The following is a 16,804-nucleotide window of genomic DNA, read 5'->3' as shown; positions in this document are numbered from 1 at the left end:
TATATATGTTATTCTCACAGCAGAATGACTGACCAAGTATTATTATTTTATCGATTACAATTGGTTAATAACACAGTAAAAGCATCCTGACTTTGTTAATAATTAAATCACACACTATTTTAGGGTATGTCTATACTGCCCATGTTACAGCGCTGTGACATGGGTAGTATAGTCATGCTTTATCGCTGGGGGAGAGCTGTCCCGGCGATTAAAAAACCCCCACCCCGAACAAGGGGTGGTCGCTTTCTCACCGGGAGTGTGGCTCTTGGCGATAAAGCGCTGTCTATACTGGCGTTTTTCAGCGCTAAAACTTTTGTTCCTCGGGGGGGTTTCACACCCCTAAATGACTAAAGTTTTAGCGCTGAAAGTGGCAGTGTAGACACAGCCTTAGTATCGTGTTGCAAAGAGCCATAGAAGACACATTAAAGACACATTGCGGCTCGTGAGCCTCAGGATGAGTATCACTGTTCTAGATGTATAAATTTGCATTTGGTTATATTAAAATATATTTCGTTTGAATGGGTCTAAATTACCCAGTGATCCAGATCGCTCTGTATGAGTGCCCTGTCCTCATCATTATTTACCATTCCACACATCTTTGGGTATGTCTACACTACAGGATTAATCCGAATTTAGATAATTCGAATTTGGGAAACAGGTTGTATAAATTCGATTGTGCGCGGCCACACTAAGCACATTAATTCGGTTTTTAACCACATTAATTCGGTGGTGTGCGGCCACACTACCCCATTAATTTAACCACAGTAATTCGGTGGTGTGCGGCCACACTAACCCTAATTCGAATTAACAAAATCGATTTAGGCGCTACTCCGTTCGTCGAGGTGGAGTACAGAAATCGATTTTAAGTGCCCTTTAATTCGAATTAACTGGCTCTGTAGTGTGGACGGGTGAAGGGTTAATTCGGATTAACGCAGCTAAATCCGAATTAAAGTCGTAGTGTAGACCAGGCCTTAGTGTCATCTGGAGATTTTGTCAGTAGAGATTTTATATTTCCAGCTCATTGATGAAAATGTTGAATAGTGTCAGGCCTAGTATTGGTGCCTGTGGAACTGCACTAAAAACAGACACATTCAGTGAGGATTCCCCATTGACAACTACTTTTTGAGATCTGTTAATTAGCCTGTTCTTAGTCCATTTAACGTGTTGTTTATTGATATTGTGTAGTTCTGTTTTTTAATAAGAATGCAGCATTAAGTCAAATGCCTTACAGAAGTCTAAATATACTACATCTATGCAGTTATCTTTGTCAACCAACCTTGTAATCTCACCAAAAAATAAATTGGGCTAGTTTGAGAAGATCTATTTTCTATAAAGGCATGTTGACTGGGATTAATTTTACTCCTATCCTTTAGTTCTTTATCAGTTGAATCAGTTTTTCCCTAATTTTGCACAGAATTGATGTCAGGCTAACCTGCCTATAGTTACTCAGGTCATCCTGCTTGCTCTTTTTGAATATTGGCACAACTATAGCACTGTTTCTGTCTTCTGGAATTTCCTTGGTATTCCAAGATTTATTAAAAGTTAACATCAGCGAGCCAGAGATCTCCTTGTAGGAGTCTTGGGTTGCAAGTTATTGAGGCCTGCTGATTTAAAAATGTTTATTCATAGTAGATGTTATCTAACATCCTCCTCAGTTACTAATGGAATGGGAACTTACTTGATCAGTATGTATGATACAAGTACATCATCCTGCTTCTTTCCAATTACAGATCAGAAATACTTACGGAATATTTTTGCATTTGTGCTACATTATTAACAATGTTACTATCTCTGTCTAGTAAAGGGCCGTTACCATTGCTAGGATTTCTTTTCTTCATAATATATTTAAAAACATAGAACTTGATACTACTGTTCATCTTGCAGTTGGGAACTTGGATTATGCAAATTTCTTAAGGCCGAGACACTCTGTATTTTGTTTTGTACATTGCCAAGCACATTATCAATGCTCAAGAAGTAATAAAAATAATCATTATGGAGGTAGTCCTCTTAATTTTAAATATCTAGGTGATATAAAAGTTCTCTGCCACTTTGTTGCATATGGTTTTATTTTCTGTGTGTGACAATATTAGTCTGTTTAATATAGGTTATTTTTCTAAAACAATAAAAATTCCTTCTTTCTGCATATTTTTATTAACAAAACCACTGAAAGAATTTCTGGGGGCTGTTAGCTTAAATGAGGTAAAAAATTAACAGGATGACTTTCCAAGTTAGAAACAATGGTCTGTGTCAGTGGTGTCCAACCAGAGGCCTTCAAGGCACTAAATTGTGGCTTTCAAGGGTAATTGTGTAAAGAAGAAATATTGTATTTGATTATGAATTGAAAATATATTTACTGAGCCATGCTCTGCAATTTTTAAACTGAACTACTTGAATCAGCCATGTTGCTATGGGGAGGCAATATGGAGCATCCTTCCCCAACTGCCTCATTATTTCTTCTGCAGCCCCATGAGCAGTTTCTGGCATGAACCAGGAGTTTTTCTGAGCAGCTACTTGCTGTTCTTTCCCTGCTGCAGCTGCTCAGCAGCATCCCCAGTGGCAGTCTGTTGTATTGCAGGGGAGAGAAAAGACTGACTAGTTTCTCCACTGCCTGCTTCCTTGCCAGGCTGTGGGAGGCCCATGGTTAGAGGCTTAGTTGTTTCTGCCTGAGCCTAGGAAAATAGTTAAAGTATTGATTGTGATTCCTTGAAAGAGGTTGGACATCAACCTTATCCCTTGCTAGTGTTGACCTTGACGTGCTAACATGTGAAAACTATAAACTGCCTTGTGTTCATCGCATGTTACCTCATGTTATTTACCACACATTAGCTTATGTGGTAAGAAAATGGTTTGATGCTTCTGAATACAATTTTTTGGTAAATTCATCTTTTTTCTTAAAATTAAAACCTCTTTTATACTTTCATTTTAGAAGCTGAAAATAAAATCTCTAGCAATTCTGACCTTTTCCATTTAGAAAACTGCTTTTGCTTGTTTTTTTGGTGTTGAAATTGATGGCTCTTTTTATCTTGTTCTTTGATAGTGCAGCAAAACTATTGATGATGTGACTATAGGTCTGGAATAGTATTTAACTGCTATAGAGTTAGCAGTGTCTGCAGAGATAGCAGAATCTGAAACATTTTTTATTGGCCCATTAGTAATAATGGCTATTTGGGTTTTTCTAAATGTCTTGAAGAAGGTGTATTTTATATTTTTATATATATAATATATATTTAGAATCTCAAGGGCATTTCCCACCATATTATGACAAGCTTAAGATACTGTAGGACAAATATTGGGCCTAAACTATGGAATGTTGACTTTTAATGTATGCTTTTTATTAACTGATCATTGTTGTAGCCTAACCATTAGTATAGTCTTGTTCCCATTTGGTATGGTTGGCTATGAAAAGGATCTCAGTATGACTGTCTTTTGTGTCTGCTACTCCAGTTTAAGAAAAATGACATGAGTACAGCGGGTAAGATCCCACTTGAAATAGAATATTAAAGAATATATGCTATAGTTGAGATTTTACTGGATTATCTGGCAGTCGTTAAAGAGCTAATAATATTTTTCATTTATTGGGACCTATTTCTAAAGAGTTTTACTTTGTCAACATCTGAGCTGTGCTTCCTACTTACATGAGCTATAGCTAGCTGTTAGAAGTGCACATTTTTGAAACATGTCAGAGAATTGGTATGGGGAAGGTAAGTCATGCAGCAGAACTGCAGTAGCGTAGGTAGGGGTGGAGCGGGGCAGCAGCCGCTCTCCCACTGAGCACAAGTGGCCCCTTTTAAATTTCTTGGCGCCTTTTTAATTTTTACTCACCCGGCGGTGCTCCGGGTCTTCGGCGGCAGGCCCTTCACTAGCTCCGGGTGTCTTCGGTGGCACTGAAGGACCCGCCGCCGCCGAGGTGCTGACAAAGACCCAGAGTGCCGCCCCGTCAGTCAAAGCGCCGCCGGGTGAGTAAAAGCGCCGCAGCGGGTGGTGCCTTTTTTTGAGATCACTCCCCTTGTTCCCTCCACCTGGCTTCGCCACGGAGCAGAAGTATTTGGTGAGCTAGAACCTACAGATTGAGGATTCTATTGTGAGCAGATATTTTACATTTTGAAGAGGAGGAAAGATTTTTGTGTAAATGTTAATTGTAGTTCAAATTCAAGAAAATCTTTATCTCCCTTTGCAAGGACTTTAGTTGGTTAGCTCATTTACTCACTCTCTGGTGAGGTCACTTACTAGTGTGTGACTTGTATTTCATTTGTATGTTCTCTCTCTAGATCTGTGAAGATTTTTTTTAAGAACATAAGACATTCTGGGGAATGAATAAAAGTTATCTGACCATCAAAGTTCACTTTCTTTTATATTCTAACTTCACAGGATGCCATTTTTAAAAAATATTATTTTAGTGATGATCAAAGGGGATTTAGATATTTTTAGGTAGCATTACAAAATTTAATATATTATAATAGCTTTTACTCAAATAATATCCCTTTGTGTAATATTATACAGTTTATATGCAAACATTTAGTTAATGATAGTAAACAATACCTTGTTGGGCTTGTTTAATTCTAGCTGGGCTAGAACTTAAAAGTGTTAACTTATTGTATAATGTGGAACTTTGGTTCCTTTGGAATTATTAAGACAGAAAAATGTTAGTCTGTTTTCCTTCTGTTGCTGTATATATGCTAAGAAATGTTAATTTCTCTTAAATGCTTTATTATGGTGATGGTTGGCACTGCCATTCATTAAAGATGAAATATACAAATCAAGGGGGTTTATATACTATGGATTATTTATTGAGAATTGTAAGAAATAAACAGATTCTTGTCTAAAAGTTGTAAAGACATGCATTCTTTTCCAAGTCTTGAAGTTTGTTTTTCCTGTATTAGGCAAGTACTGAATGAGTTGTATCAACTTGACAGCAACAACAGTTGAACATTGATTGTGTAGGAACGTGCTGTCTTGCATTTTGGATTTCTTTGAAGTGTTTTGTGTATGAATTTAACTTTAAAAAAGCAGTAAGGGCTTACATTTACATAATTGTGTGTATGTTCACAAATGTGTTTGTTTTACTTTTAAAAATAAACTTGTCTAAGTGCAAAATCTTGAATTCAGAAGTATGTCATTACAGTTCATTTCACTTCTGGTTTATTTGAACTGTGCTCATCATTACGATCTTCAAGGGTCTGGCTCTCTTAATATAATATGCACATTGCCAAAGTCTTGATTTTATGGTACTGCTAACTCTCACTATGATCTAAATTTCCTTTAAACTGTATTTTGACTCTTAAAAAACCTGACTGTAAAAATGGTGTTGTGGCATCATATGTTTGTCTTTCAGTAATGTCTATATCAGCTTTACTTAGTTTACAGGAAAGATACTGCTTCAGTAGGAGTTGAGGGTGCCCAGAACATCACTGGATCACACGTCAACATTCAGTACCATGCTTACTAGAAAAATTACTCTGACTTCAGTGAGACTTTTGCCTGTATATAATGTGTGTGGGATCGGTGCCTGCACAGTAAAGGAGCTATTCAGCACTTCAGATGTTCTGGCTGGCCACAAAACAGCTTTTAAAATGATTGTACCTGATTTTTGACTAAGTGGCAGATATTATCAGAAATATGACATAGAGTGGAAGGAAAGGAACTGGTTAGGGGCAGGATTTGTGCTGGAGTCAATGTACCTTAGGTTGAGTTACTGCGGGGTCTACACCACGGGGGGTCGACAGGAGAAACTCTTCCATTGATTTGTCGGGGGTAGAGTACAGGGGTCAACTGGAGAGCGATCTGCTGTTGATTTGACGGATCTTCACTAGACCCACTAAATCGACTGCCGGTGGATCGACCTCAGAGCGTCGATCCCGGCTGTAGTGTAGATGTAGCCTGAGCCACAGAAGAGTTAAATAACTTGCCCAAGGCCACACAATGCCTCATTGACAGAGCAAGGATTAAAATTCTGGAGTGCCTGGCTTCAGGTCCTGTGCTCAGTGCATTACAATTAGATCATGCTTTGTCTCATTATAAACTCCCAACTGTATTGCTAATGGGCCTTAGCTCTGTTGTGGGGGGAGGAGGATGGCAGAGTGGGAGCAGAAAGGGGTTTCTGGCACATTCAGTGCTTGGTTTTTCTGCTGAGACTAAATGGAGGTTACTGTTGACAGTGGTGGTGATGTTTTTGTGTTATGGATGCATTTATGTGGAATTGGACTGAGACCACTGATTCACTTTGCATTGGCCACAGAGAGACCTAAGGCATTGTACTGGGGCTCAAAAGATCGGTGTGTGATTTCCAGCTCTTCCTGAGACTTCCTGTGTCACCTCTGGAAAATCACTGTAGATCAAATTTTCAGAAGTAGCAACTGTGTTTAGATAACTTCATTTATAGGTTCACAGACCTTGCTCTCATTTTCAGAAGGCTGAGCACTTACAACTGACTTAATTAAAGGCTAGAGGTATTCTGTACCTCTGAAAATGAGGTCAGGATGTCCACGTTGAGCACCCTACAAAGGGAGTCACCTGACAGTCAGTGGCCATTTTTTAAAACTTAGCTATCAATCTGTGTTAGAGCTGGGCGAAATGTTTTGGACAAATTATTCCCCCCTGCCCCCAAAAAAGTAGTTTCAGGTTGACAAACTATTCTCAAAATTGTCAAATAATTTTGACTGAATTTTGTTTTTAATGTTTTGACACACACAAAAAACTCTTGACATTTAGTTTCAAAGTGTAATCTTGTTTTAAAATTTAATTTATTTAAAGAACCAAAAAAAGTAAATATCTTGTTCTGACTTTAGGCCAGGAGCTAGGAAAGATTTGAAGTCTTGCCACTCCTATTTCAGACTCCTCCAACAATTTACATAATTCCAAGACTCATTCCTCTAATCATAAATTATTGTCCGCCTTTCCTATTATTAGCCCGTTTTCCCCAAGTAATCCATAATTTCAAGACCACCCCCTTTTCCATTTGATCAGCTGAAGTATTCCCCCTTCCATCAGTTCACTTTGGTTCTTGGCCTCGCTTCCCCAGCCCTCAATTCTTAGACCCCTTCCCTCCTACCGCTGAGCAGCCTCCTCCTCCCTGCTCGGGGGCCGGGGCTGCCTGCTAAGCAAATCCCCGGCCCGATGGCTCCTCTGCGAAGTTGCCCCGCGCCCCAACTCGTCTCTCTACGGCTGCTGCCCTCTACCCAAGGGCGCGCTCCGCCTTCCAGGTCCTCCCGCACCGCCGCTGTAACGAGAGGCAAAGCAGGAGCAGAGCCGGTTTGTGTCACGACATGGGGCGGGGGGAGACACTTCAGCCTGGGCAACACCGCGTCCGGCGGGGGAGGCCAGCTACTGTGTTGCACGGGGAAGAAGGCGGCACTAAGGCCAGGGGCGGGGCCCAGCAAAGGGTCAGGTTGGCTCTGCGGTGGGCGGCAGGAAGAGGCGTTAGCCGCGGCGCGGGCGGGGCTGACGGGGGAGGGGGCTCTGGTGCAAGGACACGTTTCGAGCCCGACCCTCAGTGGCCGGGCAGCTGCCATTTCCCTGGCCCGAGGGCAGGCGGGGGGCTCCACCAGCACAGCGCCGCCGGGGCGGGCTGTAACGCTCTCCGCCCACCCGCCGCTTTCACCTCCCCGCAGCCCGCGGAGAGAGCTAAGCGCCGCGGCGGCTGGGCCGCCCCCCACCCCCGCCCGACTCCGCCTCCGCCTCCGCCTCCGCCTCACGTCCCCGCGGCGGCCCGCCAGGGGGCGCTGCTCCCGGCGTTCGGCGCCCTGCGCTCAGCCCTCACGTCCCCCCTCCCTCACTGCAGCCGCCGCCGAGGAAGCGCCCCGTGCCGCCGCCGCCCCCCGGGGACTCCGGCCATGGCCACGAAGAAGGCAGGCTCGCGGCTGGAGACGGAGATCGAGCGGTGCCGCTCCGAGTGCCAATGGGAGCGGATCCCCGAGCTCGTCAAGCAGCTGTCGGCCAAGCTCATCGCCAACGGTGCGGGGCCGCGCTGGGGCCGAGTGGGGTCGGCGTGGGAAGGACTGAACGCGGGCGGGAGGGGAGGATGGGAAGCTGGTGGGCACCAGCGGCCTCTCCTGGGGGTGTGGCGCCAGGGGCCGGCAGGTGCAGCGGGGAGGGGAACCGCTCACGGGGCGGAGCGGGCAGAGGGAATGAATGAGCGAAGGGGGCGGGGGTGCTTCGCTCGCGTGTTGTCGTGGGGTGGGGGTCCCGCGCGCGCGCTCGCTGCCCTGGGTAGGGCGGGGGTCCTGCACGCGTTGACGCTGTTGTTTTCGCGGGGTGTTTGAGCCTTGGTTCCTGAAGAGAGATTGTTGTGCGTGTGTTTATAGTGCTAGAGCGATGTAGATGTACAAGGAGCAGCGCCCAGCCGCTGCAAGGATGCGTGTCTTCTACATGCTTGTGACTATAGAATCATGGAAGACTGGTGGTGGAAGGGACCTCAGGAGGTCATCTAGTCCAACCCCCTGCTCAAAGCACGACCAACCCCAACTAAATCATCCCAGCCAGGGCTTTGTCAAGCCTGACCTTAAAAACCTCTAAGGATGGAGGTTCCATCACCTCCCTAGGTAACCCATTCCAGTGCTTCACTACCCTCCTAGTGAAATAGTTTTTCCTAATATCCAACCTAGACCTCCCCCACTGCAACTTGAGACCATTGCTTCTTGTTTTGTCATATGCCACCACGGAGAACAGCCGAGCTCCATCCTCTTTGGAACCCCCTTCAGGTAGTTGAAGGCTGCTATCCGATCCCCCCTCACTCTTATCCCTTGGGTAACAGGTGAGTTGTGGCCTCAGAGGGAGAAATGAAGTCTGTAGCTATAATGAGATTAGAATGGTGGGCAGAGGACTCATTTTATGTTTATGAGGTGTAACTGACTTTTACAGGGAGAGCAGGTATTTCTCTGTGTATAAATTAGGCGAATATACTTTGTAGTGGGAGCACACACCCTTTGCCCAAAGTGTCAAATTCGTGCTGGAAATTTGACAGGCTATCTTACGTTTTGAATTGTTGGTGAGACCCTTATTTTGAATCATGAATGTTGTATTTTAAGCTGGTGTTACATTTTGTGGGATATGCAGGTTGATAATGTACATGACATTATTAAAACACTTCAATTTATAATTCATGCAATACTTGGACAAGTTTGGGTTATTGGTAGAAATACAGTATTTTTAATTAACTTAAAAACATCAGCACTGAGAAATATAAAATTACACATAAGACATTTTTGCATAGTATCTTGTACAAACTATTACTCTAATAAATATGTTGGAGTTAAATGGTTACAAAATACAATTTAAAAATTAGAGATGAGAACTTAAGTGATGAAGGGAGAAATAATGTATCATCTGATTTGAAAATAGCCTATGAGGTATCAAGACCAAGGAAAGCTGTTTCAATTTTCAAGAGATGTAGAGAGCAGGTTCCTGCACCAACAAAGATAAGATGCCTGTGTTTTGAAACAGGTGTGCGTGTAGTGAATTTGGAGGGGATAGACAAATATGGTCTGTATGGTAGACTGGAGCTGGTTTGTGGAGGACTTGAAGTACGGTGATGTGGAACTTGAGGTGGCTATAGAGAAGGTAGTTAAAATAGCGAAGGTGAGCAGTGATAAAGGCATGGTTATGAGGATTTCAGTTGCTCACATAGAGGGGAAAAAAATAACAACCTCTTTTCCATCATCTGTGGGTGAATACTCCAAAACAATCACTCCATATCTGACCTCTCAGTCCTCATCCTTTAAGGAAGACTGCACAAAACCTTCCAAAAGATGAGCCTGGGAACTTAAATTCATAACTCTGCTGGACACTAAAAAGGATAGACTTCACAGACACTCTGGCTTTATTGTCCATTAGGACAACTTGTAACACACCCAGCTACCTACTGACCCTCCATTGTCATGACTGCAGAAGTGTTAATTATCCACGGCATTTTAACTCCTACAACATGTGTGAACCCCTTATGTTTAACAGTCTGTCCCACACCACCTTGTATTTAGTTTGAAGAGGGAAATAAGAGCATTCAGACTTGAAAAAGAGCTCTGTAAAGCTCATAAACTTGTCCCTTCCACCAACAGAAGTTGGTCCAGTCAAAGATATTATCTCACCCACCTTGTGTGTTTCATATCCTGGGACCATCCTGGCTACAACAACATTGCAAACAACAAATGTCACAGGCAGTGTTGCAGAAGTGATGATAGGCAGCTTTGCACACCACCGGAAATATGGGAAGAGGGAGAAATTTCATGGTCAAGGATGACAGGAATACACACGGTGAAAGCAGTAAGTCTGATTCAAAAGGAGAGAGAGAAGAAAGATGGAGTTGGATGTTGATTCTTGTTTCTCTTGTTCAAGAGAAGCAATTCATTTTGAAGACATTTAGGTGAATGAACCTGATACTAAGCCATAAATTAACTAGTTAAAAGATAAACACAGGTGGAAAGGGGAGGAGTCATTAAAGGTGTTAGGTCAATGGTTCTCAAAATTTTGTACTGGTGATGACTTTCACACAGCAAGCCTCTGAGTGCGACCCACCCTTATAAATTAAAAACACTTTTTAATATATTTAACACCATTATAAATACTGGATGCAAAGTGGGGTTTGGGGTGAGGCTGACAGCTCACAACCCCCCCATATAATAACCTCGTGACCCCCTGTTTGAGAAACCCCTGTGTTAGATAATGGTGATGTTCTGTTGAGTATCTTTACAATAAAAGCAGATGTTAAAAGATACAGTAAAAAGAAGGGATGGTAGGGAAAATAAGGCTTACAAGTGAACCTTATGGGACTCCATAGAGAAGGAATCATTATTAGGTATACAGAGAGGAGTTTAATAGGAGCCTTCACAGGAGAGAAGGTAACTCGTACATGCTGCTGGGCTTTGACTGAAGATACAAACACTTTTGGGACCTGGGTTTCTAAACCTAGAACATAGGAGCTTTCTCTTAAGGGAGCCCTCCTGTTTTGTTAATTGCCCAATCTTTAATACTGTTGTAAATGTATAGTCTATTTGCAGCTGTAACTCTATTTTAATTAAGCTCTTGTTTTGGAATTTCTTTTGTTGTTTTAGACAACTTTTATGTGTGAAAAATTGATGTAGATAGTAGTTTGCTACTTTTTGATCTAGATTATATTTATATAAAACCATAGGTGTGTATGATGTTTATGGAGATGATTATAGGAGATGTGTTAGAGGAGAACAAAGAATTGGTTCCCATCTCTGTTGGCGTGGTGGAACCGACGGAGATAGAGAAACCTGCAGGGTCAATTACTAGAAGTAGGGTGAAATAGTTAGTTCAGGCTAATACAGTGCCTTTAGAAGCGAAGTTGGAGATTAAATCTCCGGAGCCACAGGGAGAGTGAAAAGAGGAAGTTAGCAGTGCAGAAGCTACTAGCAGTCTGCAGATAGGAAAAGGAAGACCCAGGGTGGCATCACAGAAGGTGAAAGTAAGTGTCATCCTAGAGGAGGCAACTAGCGATGTAAAGAATAAAATGAGCAAAGGGGAAGAGGATATCCTCTCCTCGGTTTGTGTGCGCCCCTGATAGTAAAGAGGAAGTGCCTTTAAAAACTGTAATTGTTCAGGGGCTAAAAAATGCAGTGTCACAAGTAACACAAGTAGCTAGTGCCTGGGATGTAGTAATCTCTAGGTTACAACAGAGAGAGATAAAACAACCAAGGAATGCAATTCCTACTCCTCCACCCAATGTTACATTGGCACCATATAAATCAGAAGACTCAGTCCCTTTGGGTGAACACTTATTGGCATTTGGGCAATCATCAACATTGCCTAGGTCCCTAAAATTTCGTGGACCCTCTACACCCCCTTGGTATATGCTGGTATCACCTGGTGTACCGTTAAAGCACCCTATTGCACCAGATCTTAATGGACTGAAAAATGTCCCGCGTCAGTGTGGAAATGCCTTAAGTGTAAGACGTAAAGGTTTTATGGAAAGTTACCCTGCTCATCCAGGACTATTTCCAGAGAAAAGTTCTAATAGCTCTAATAAGAAAAATGTAAATTTGGGTAGAAGAAGTCAAAACATAAAAATTATAAATTCAAGCTCAAATAAAAGCCCAGATCCCGATCTGGAAAGAAAATCCTCAGATTCTAATTCTAATTCCCCTGTACCAGTTGTTACAAATATTAAGACCCTAGATCTGGTAGCTAAGCAAGTAGGAATGATGGAGGATTCTTCGGTTGCAATGCATGCACAATGTGTACAAGAAACAGAAAAAGTGTTTGGCTTACCAAGGAAAGATTGGGTTAAAATTTTACAACTCACAGTGAATCGAGCATTATAAAGTACTTTGCCACCTGAGTTTAGGGTAGGAAAGAGATCTTTTAAAGACACAGTAGCCCTATTAAAACATAAACAGCATCCAGGGCAAGCTGGAGTGGCCATCCTGTCTAACCTAAAGCAGAAACTTATTAAGTCCCCACACCAATTTCACCTGCGGTTAAGTGCAGCGTGGCACAGTCACATAAAAGAGAAAACAAATGAGCCACCATAAATTAGTTTGTTGATCAATAACTCTCTTCCCCATTTGAAGGAAAAGGTTAACATGCATATAAATAATAGGACTTCTTCAAAGGAGGCATTAGCCTTACTGGCCAAGGCATATTCCCAGGGAGGCCCTAAAATAGGTTGGTGCGAAGCCCCATTGCAATACTTCATGATCCATGAGCTAATCCCATTGTGAGGATTAAGGGACCCCCAGAGTTAGGCCACGGTGTTCCTAAATTCCCTAGGTACCAGCGTTGGCAAAATGACCCTAACCTACGTAATAATACTGGACCTTCGAGTGTGTGTGCCGCTTGACAGGGTTATGTGTTTGGACCCCATGTAGTGGCCCGAGACCGTGTTCCTTTCTTTTCAGATGCTGCCCAAAACAATTCACGCCTGCAGAGATCCAAGTCACCACCTGCCCACAGAAATGAGGACTCAGTTGTAATAATGTTTAAGACACTGCAGCAAATGGTTAAGGCTCAACAATGGAATACCTGGGAACTCCGAGCACACGTGAATGAGCTGTTAATGGAAGGCCAAGGTCCAGCACCCTCAAACTGTCCGGTGGCCTCCGTTGACCCATTTCCTTCTCTCCGGTGGACAGCTTCTCCTCCTCCAGAGTTGGCTGCCTCTGAAGAGATGGAAGGAAAACCCATAGATTATTTGTCAGCATACTCAACAATTACTCGGCATAACGCCATCCGGCCCCGAGTGTAGTCATAGCCCCTTTAGGCAGGGATGCAAGCCGGAAACCCACAGTATCTGCAGTGATAGGGGGCCTCCACAGGAATTTTATAAATACTGGGGCAGCAATTAGGATTATCCATTTCAAGGATCCTAGATCCTCTTCTCTGTCATCAGGGTGTACAAAAACACTTTCAACTTTTGTAAGCAATCAAGATACCACCACACTTTCTAAACCCATTAAAGTACAGTTAGGTCTCCTAAGAAAGGTTCATACCTTTGTGTTAATGAACTTAGCAAACCCAGGAAATTGCCTATTAGGAACTAATTTCCTATACAAACAGGAATGTGTTCTTAATTTGGTTAACCAATTGTTGTGTCTTAGGGCTGGTCCACACTAACCCCCCACTTCGAACTAAGATACGCAACTTCAGCTACGTGAATAACATAGCTGAAGTCGAAGTATCTTAGTTCAAACTTACTGCGGATCCACACGCGGCAGGCAGGCTCCCCCGTCGACTCCGCGTACTCCTCTCGCGGAGCAGGAGTACCGGCGTCGACGGCGAGCACTTCCGGGATCGATCCCAGAAGATCGATTGCTTACCACCGGACCCGGAGGTAAGTATAGATGTACCCTTACTGTAGAACAGGCAAAGAATATAACTCACCAGTTATCATACCTGAGTGTGGCATGGTGTCTCCAGTGGAGAACTCTGAACCGTCCTGAGCGGTATAATTTGAACAAAATAGTAACTAATCATGCAGACCAACCTGAGTTACAGGCCTTACTTCGCAAGTATGCGGATGCCTTTGCTAAACACAAACATAACTGTGGATCTATGGCAGTCACTATTGTTGTGGAAGAAGGGGAGATATCAGCCCAAAACCAATATCCTTACCCAAACTAGCCAAACTCGTACATAGGAAAGACTATCAAGTCTTTACTGACACAAGGAGTACTATGTAAATGTACTTCCACTGCCAATTCCTCTGTTTGACATGTAAAAAAACCAAATGGTTCTTGGCATCTCACAATTAATTACAGATGCCTGAATCAGGTCACACCCACTTGTGCCCCTACAGTGGCCAAGATGCCAGATCTAATCAAGTCCTTTAATCCAGAGGCTGTGTGGTTTACTGTCCTTAACATCAGTAACAGCTTTTGGACATTACCATTGGCCCGCATTTCACTGTACCGTTTTGCATTTAGTTTCCAGGGGGTCCAATATTCCTGGACACGTTTACCCCAGGGGTATAAAAATTCTCCAGCTTTATTCCATGCGCAAATAAGGTGGATACTGTCGCAATTTTCTAAACCAACTGTTCTATTTCAATATGTAAATAACCTTTGTTTGGCAGCATGGACCAAAAAGGAGCATTTGAAAAGGCTTGATAAGCTCCTGCAGATCCTAAAGCAGGGCTAAAATGCAGTCCGACCAAGGCACAGATAATGGCCAACCGTGTCTCTTTCTTAGGCCTCACCCTTACAAAATGGGGTAGAACCCCAGCGCAACAAAAAGTGAATGCAATCCAAACATTGTCTTTACCACAGGATCCTACGGCTTTAAAATCCTTTTAACTGGGTACCACAGGGATTTCATTCCCAATTTTGCTTCCATTGCAGGTCCCTTGTACCAACTGTCACTTAAAAAAAAAAAAAAAAAAAAAAAAAATGTTCAATGGAAATGGACTGAGCAACACACGGAAGCAGTATCCCAGCTAAAACAGGTCATTGTCAAGGCTCCGGTGCTGATCACTCTAAATCCTAAGATACCCTATCATCTGAAGGTAGCGGTGAGTGTTAATGCGTTAGTGGCTGTGGCTTCACACAAAAAAAAACATGGAAAAATCAAACCTGTGGCCGATACCTCATGTTTAATGTCATCAACTAAACTTAAGTATGACAATTGTAAAAAGTACCTATTGGCCACCAGTTGGGCCATACAACACTTTTCTTTTCTAATTGGCTTCAGCCCAATCATATTACACTCATCGCATACTCCCCTTCAGTTCTTACTGTCTAATAAGGTAAAAGATGGGCAAGTCTCAAATGCTCGCCTAGCCCACTGGGCATTGCTGCTGCACGAAAAAAATATTGCAGTAAAACCTGTTAGGACACCATCTTTGTTATCAACTTCCCTACTGTACCAAGGGAAGCTACATGTGTATCCCAGTCTTAATCAATTAAAACTAAGGGGGGAGGAAAAACAAAAGCTTTTCCAGCCATTAATCCAGGAAACAGATTCCGTTAAAAGGTATCATTTCTTTGCTAACGGTTCTAGTTATTACCATCAAGGCAACCTTATACCAGGTTTGGAATCTGTGCAGTTCCTCCTGAGAAAAAAGGAGAGCCTTGGAAGAAGGCATATTCATGCATTCCACGTTTGGCTCAATATGCTAATTAGCAGCGGTGGCTTGTGTGTTGGAGTACTGTGTGCAGTTCTCCATCACCACGACATACCAAAGTATCTGTCTGTTTTCAGACTCCACATGGGTATGCAATTCTCTCACAAAGTTTCTACCATGTTGGGAAACAAATGGGTTCACATCTTCTGATAGCTCACCTGTTAGGTATGCATTGCCGGTTAAATACATCCACTAGTTAGCAGTAACAATCACTGTTCCAGGGTGGCCAATTAAAGTAAAAAAAAAAAAAAAAACCAAATAAAAATTAAAAACAAAAACTACCAAAAATGGAAAAAAAAAAAAAATAACAAACAAAAAAGCCCAATAAGAAAAATTTAAAAAAAAAAACCACCCCCCCCCCCCAGAAATATTCTGTTACTACCCCTAGTGCCAAATGCCCTGTTGCCACAACTAAAGTTGTATAGGCTAACATACCGGATTTAAAAAAAATCAAAAATTGAATAAAAACCATAGTAAAAGTAGTCCAAAACAAAAGAAAAAGAGTCACTAACAGTAAATCCTTTGTACAAAAAATATAAGCAGCATTTTCAGGTAGTAAACGAATTTCTCATGTATACAGGAGGTCCTTTCCCTGTATGGGTAATTCCAGCTCACTTATGGAGGAAAATAATGTACATGGTTCATGACACTCCTAAAGAAGAACACCAGGTAGTGGACAAAACTGTCCAGCGTCTTGCATCTGTGGAATGGTGGCCACTTCTTAAAATGAATGTGCAACAATATTGTAATAACTTTCTGGCATGTACCCAAGCCAGTCCAACTCCATACAAAAGAAATGTGCAATTAAAATTTCAGGTGTATGACGTTCCTTGGATGGCTTTGCAGATTGACGTTGTAGGTCCTTTGTCAAGGACTCAAAGAGGTAACCAGTACCTGTTAGTAGTTGTCAGTTCTTTTTCAAAGTTGGTAGAGGCATTTCCTCTTAAAGCCAATACTGCAAAAGCCACATAAGGTTCGGAATCCAATTATTAACTATAATTATAACAATCCAATACTAAATAATGTAACTTGTCCAATGATAAACCCAGAGCCTGCTAGTGGTCTCACCACAACGCCCATAATAGGGAAAGTAATTATTCAGGTTCGGTTTATGCATATTCCTGTAGTGTTAAATTTGTCTAATTAGTATCTGGTATGCTGACAATAGCTAAATTTTTCTAAAGTGGCTTCCTTTTTCTCAGTACAACTTGTGGATAGGATTGCAGCCTATCA

The 16,804-nt window shown here is 42.4% G+C and overlaps 1 protein-coding gene across 2 annotated transcripts in view; it reads left to right on the top strand.

Moving 5' to 3' along the window:
• Nucleotides 1-7,798: 7,798 nt before the first annotated feature.
• TTC7B (tetratricopeptide repeat domain 7B) overlaps nt 7,799-16,804 on the top strand; it is a 301,343-nt gene continuing 292,337 nt past the window's right edge. For both annotated transcript variants that reach the window (XM_024209700.1, XM_024209699.1), the window contains exon 1: nt 7,799-7,950. In XM_024209700.1, coding sequence (XP_024065468.1) covers nt 7,830-7,950 — 121 coding nt within the window. In that variant the 5' untranslated portion in view covers nt 7,799-7,829. The remainder of the gene's footprint in view (nt 7,951-16,804) is intronic.

The sequence above is a fragment of the Terrapene carolina genome, unplaced genomic scaffold, assembly GCF_002925995.2.
Source record: "Terrapene carolina triunguis isolate 2854851 unplaced genomic scaffold, T_m_triunguis-2.0 Scaffold96, whole genome shotgun sequence".
NCBI classification, from domain to species: Eukaryota; Metazoa; Chordata; order Testudines; family Emydidae; genus Terrapene; species Terrapene triunguis.
Note: the sequence above shows the minus strand (reverse complement) of the source record. Positions and strands in the feature narration are given on the sequence as shown.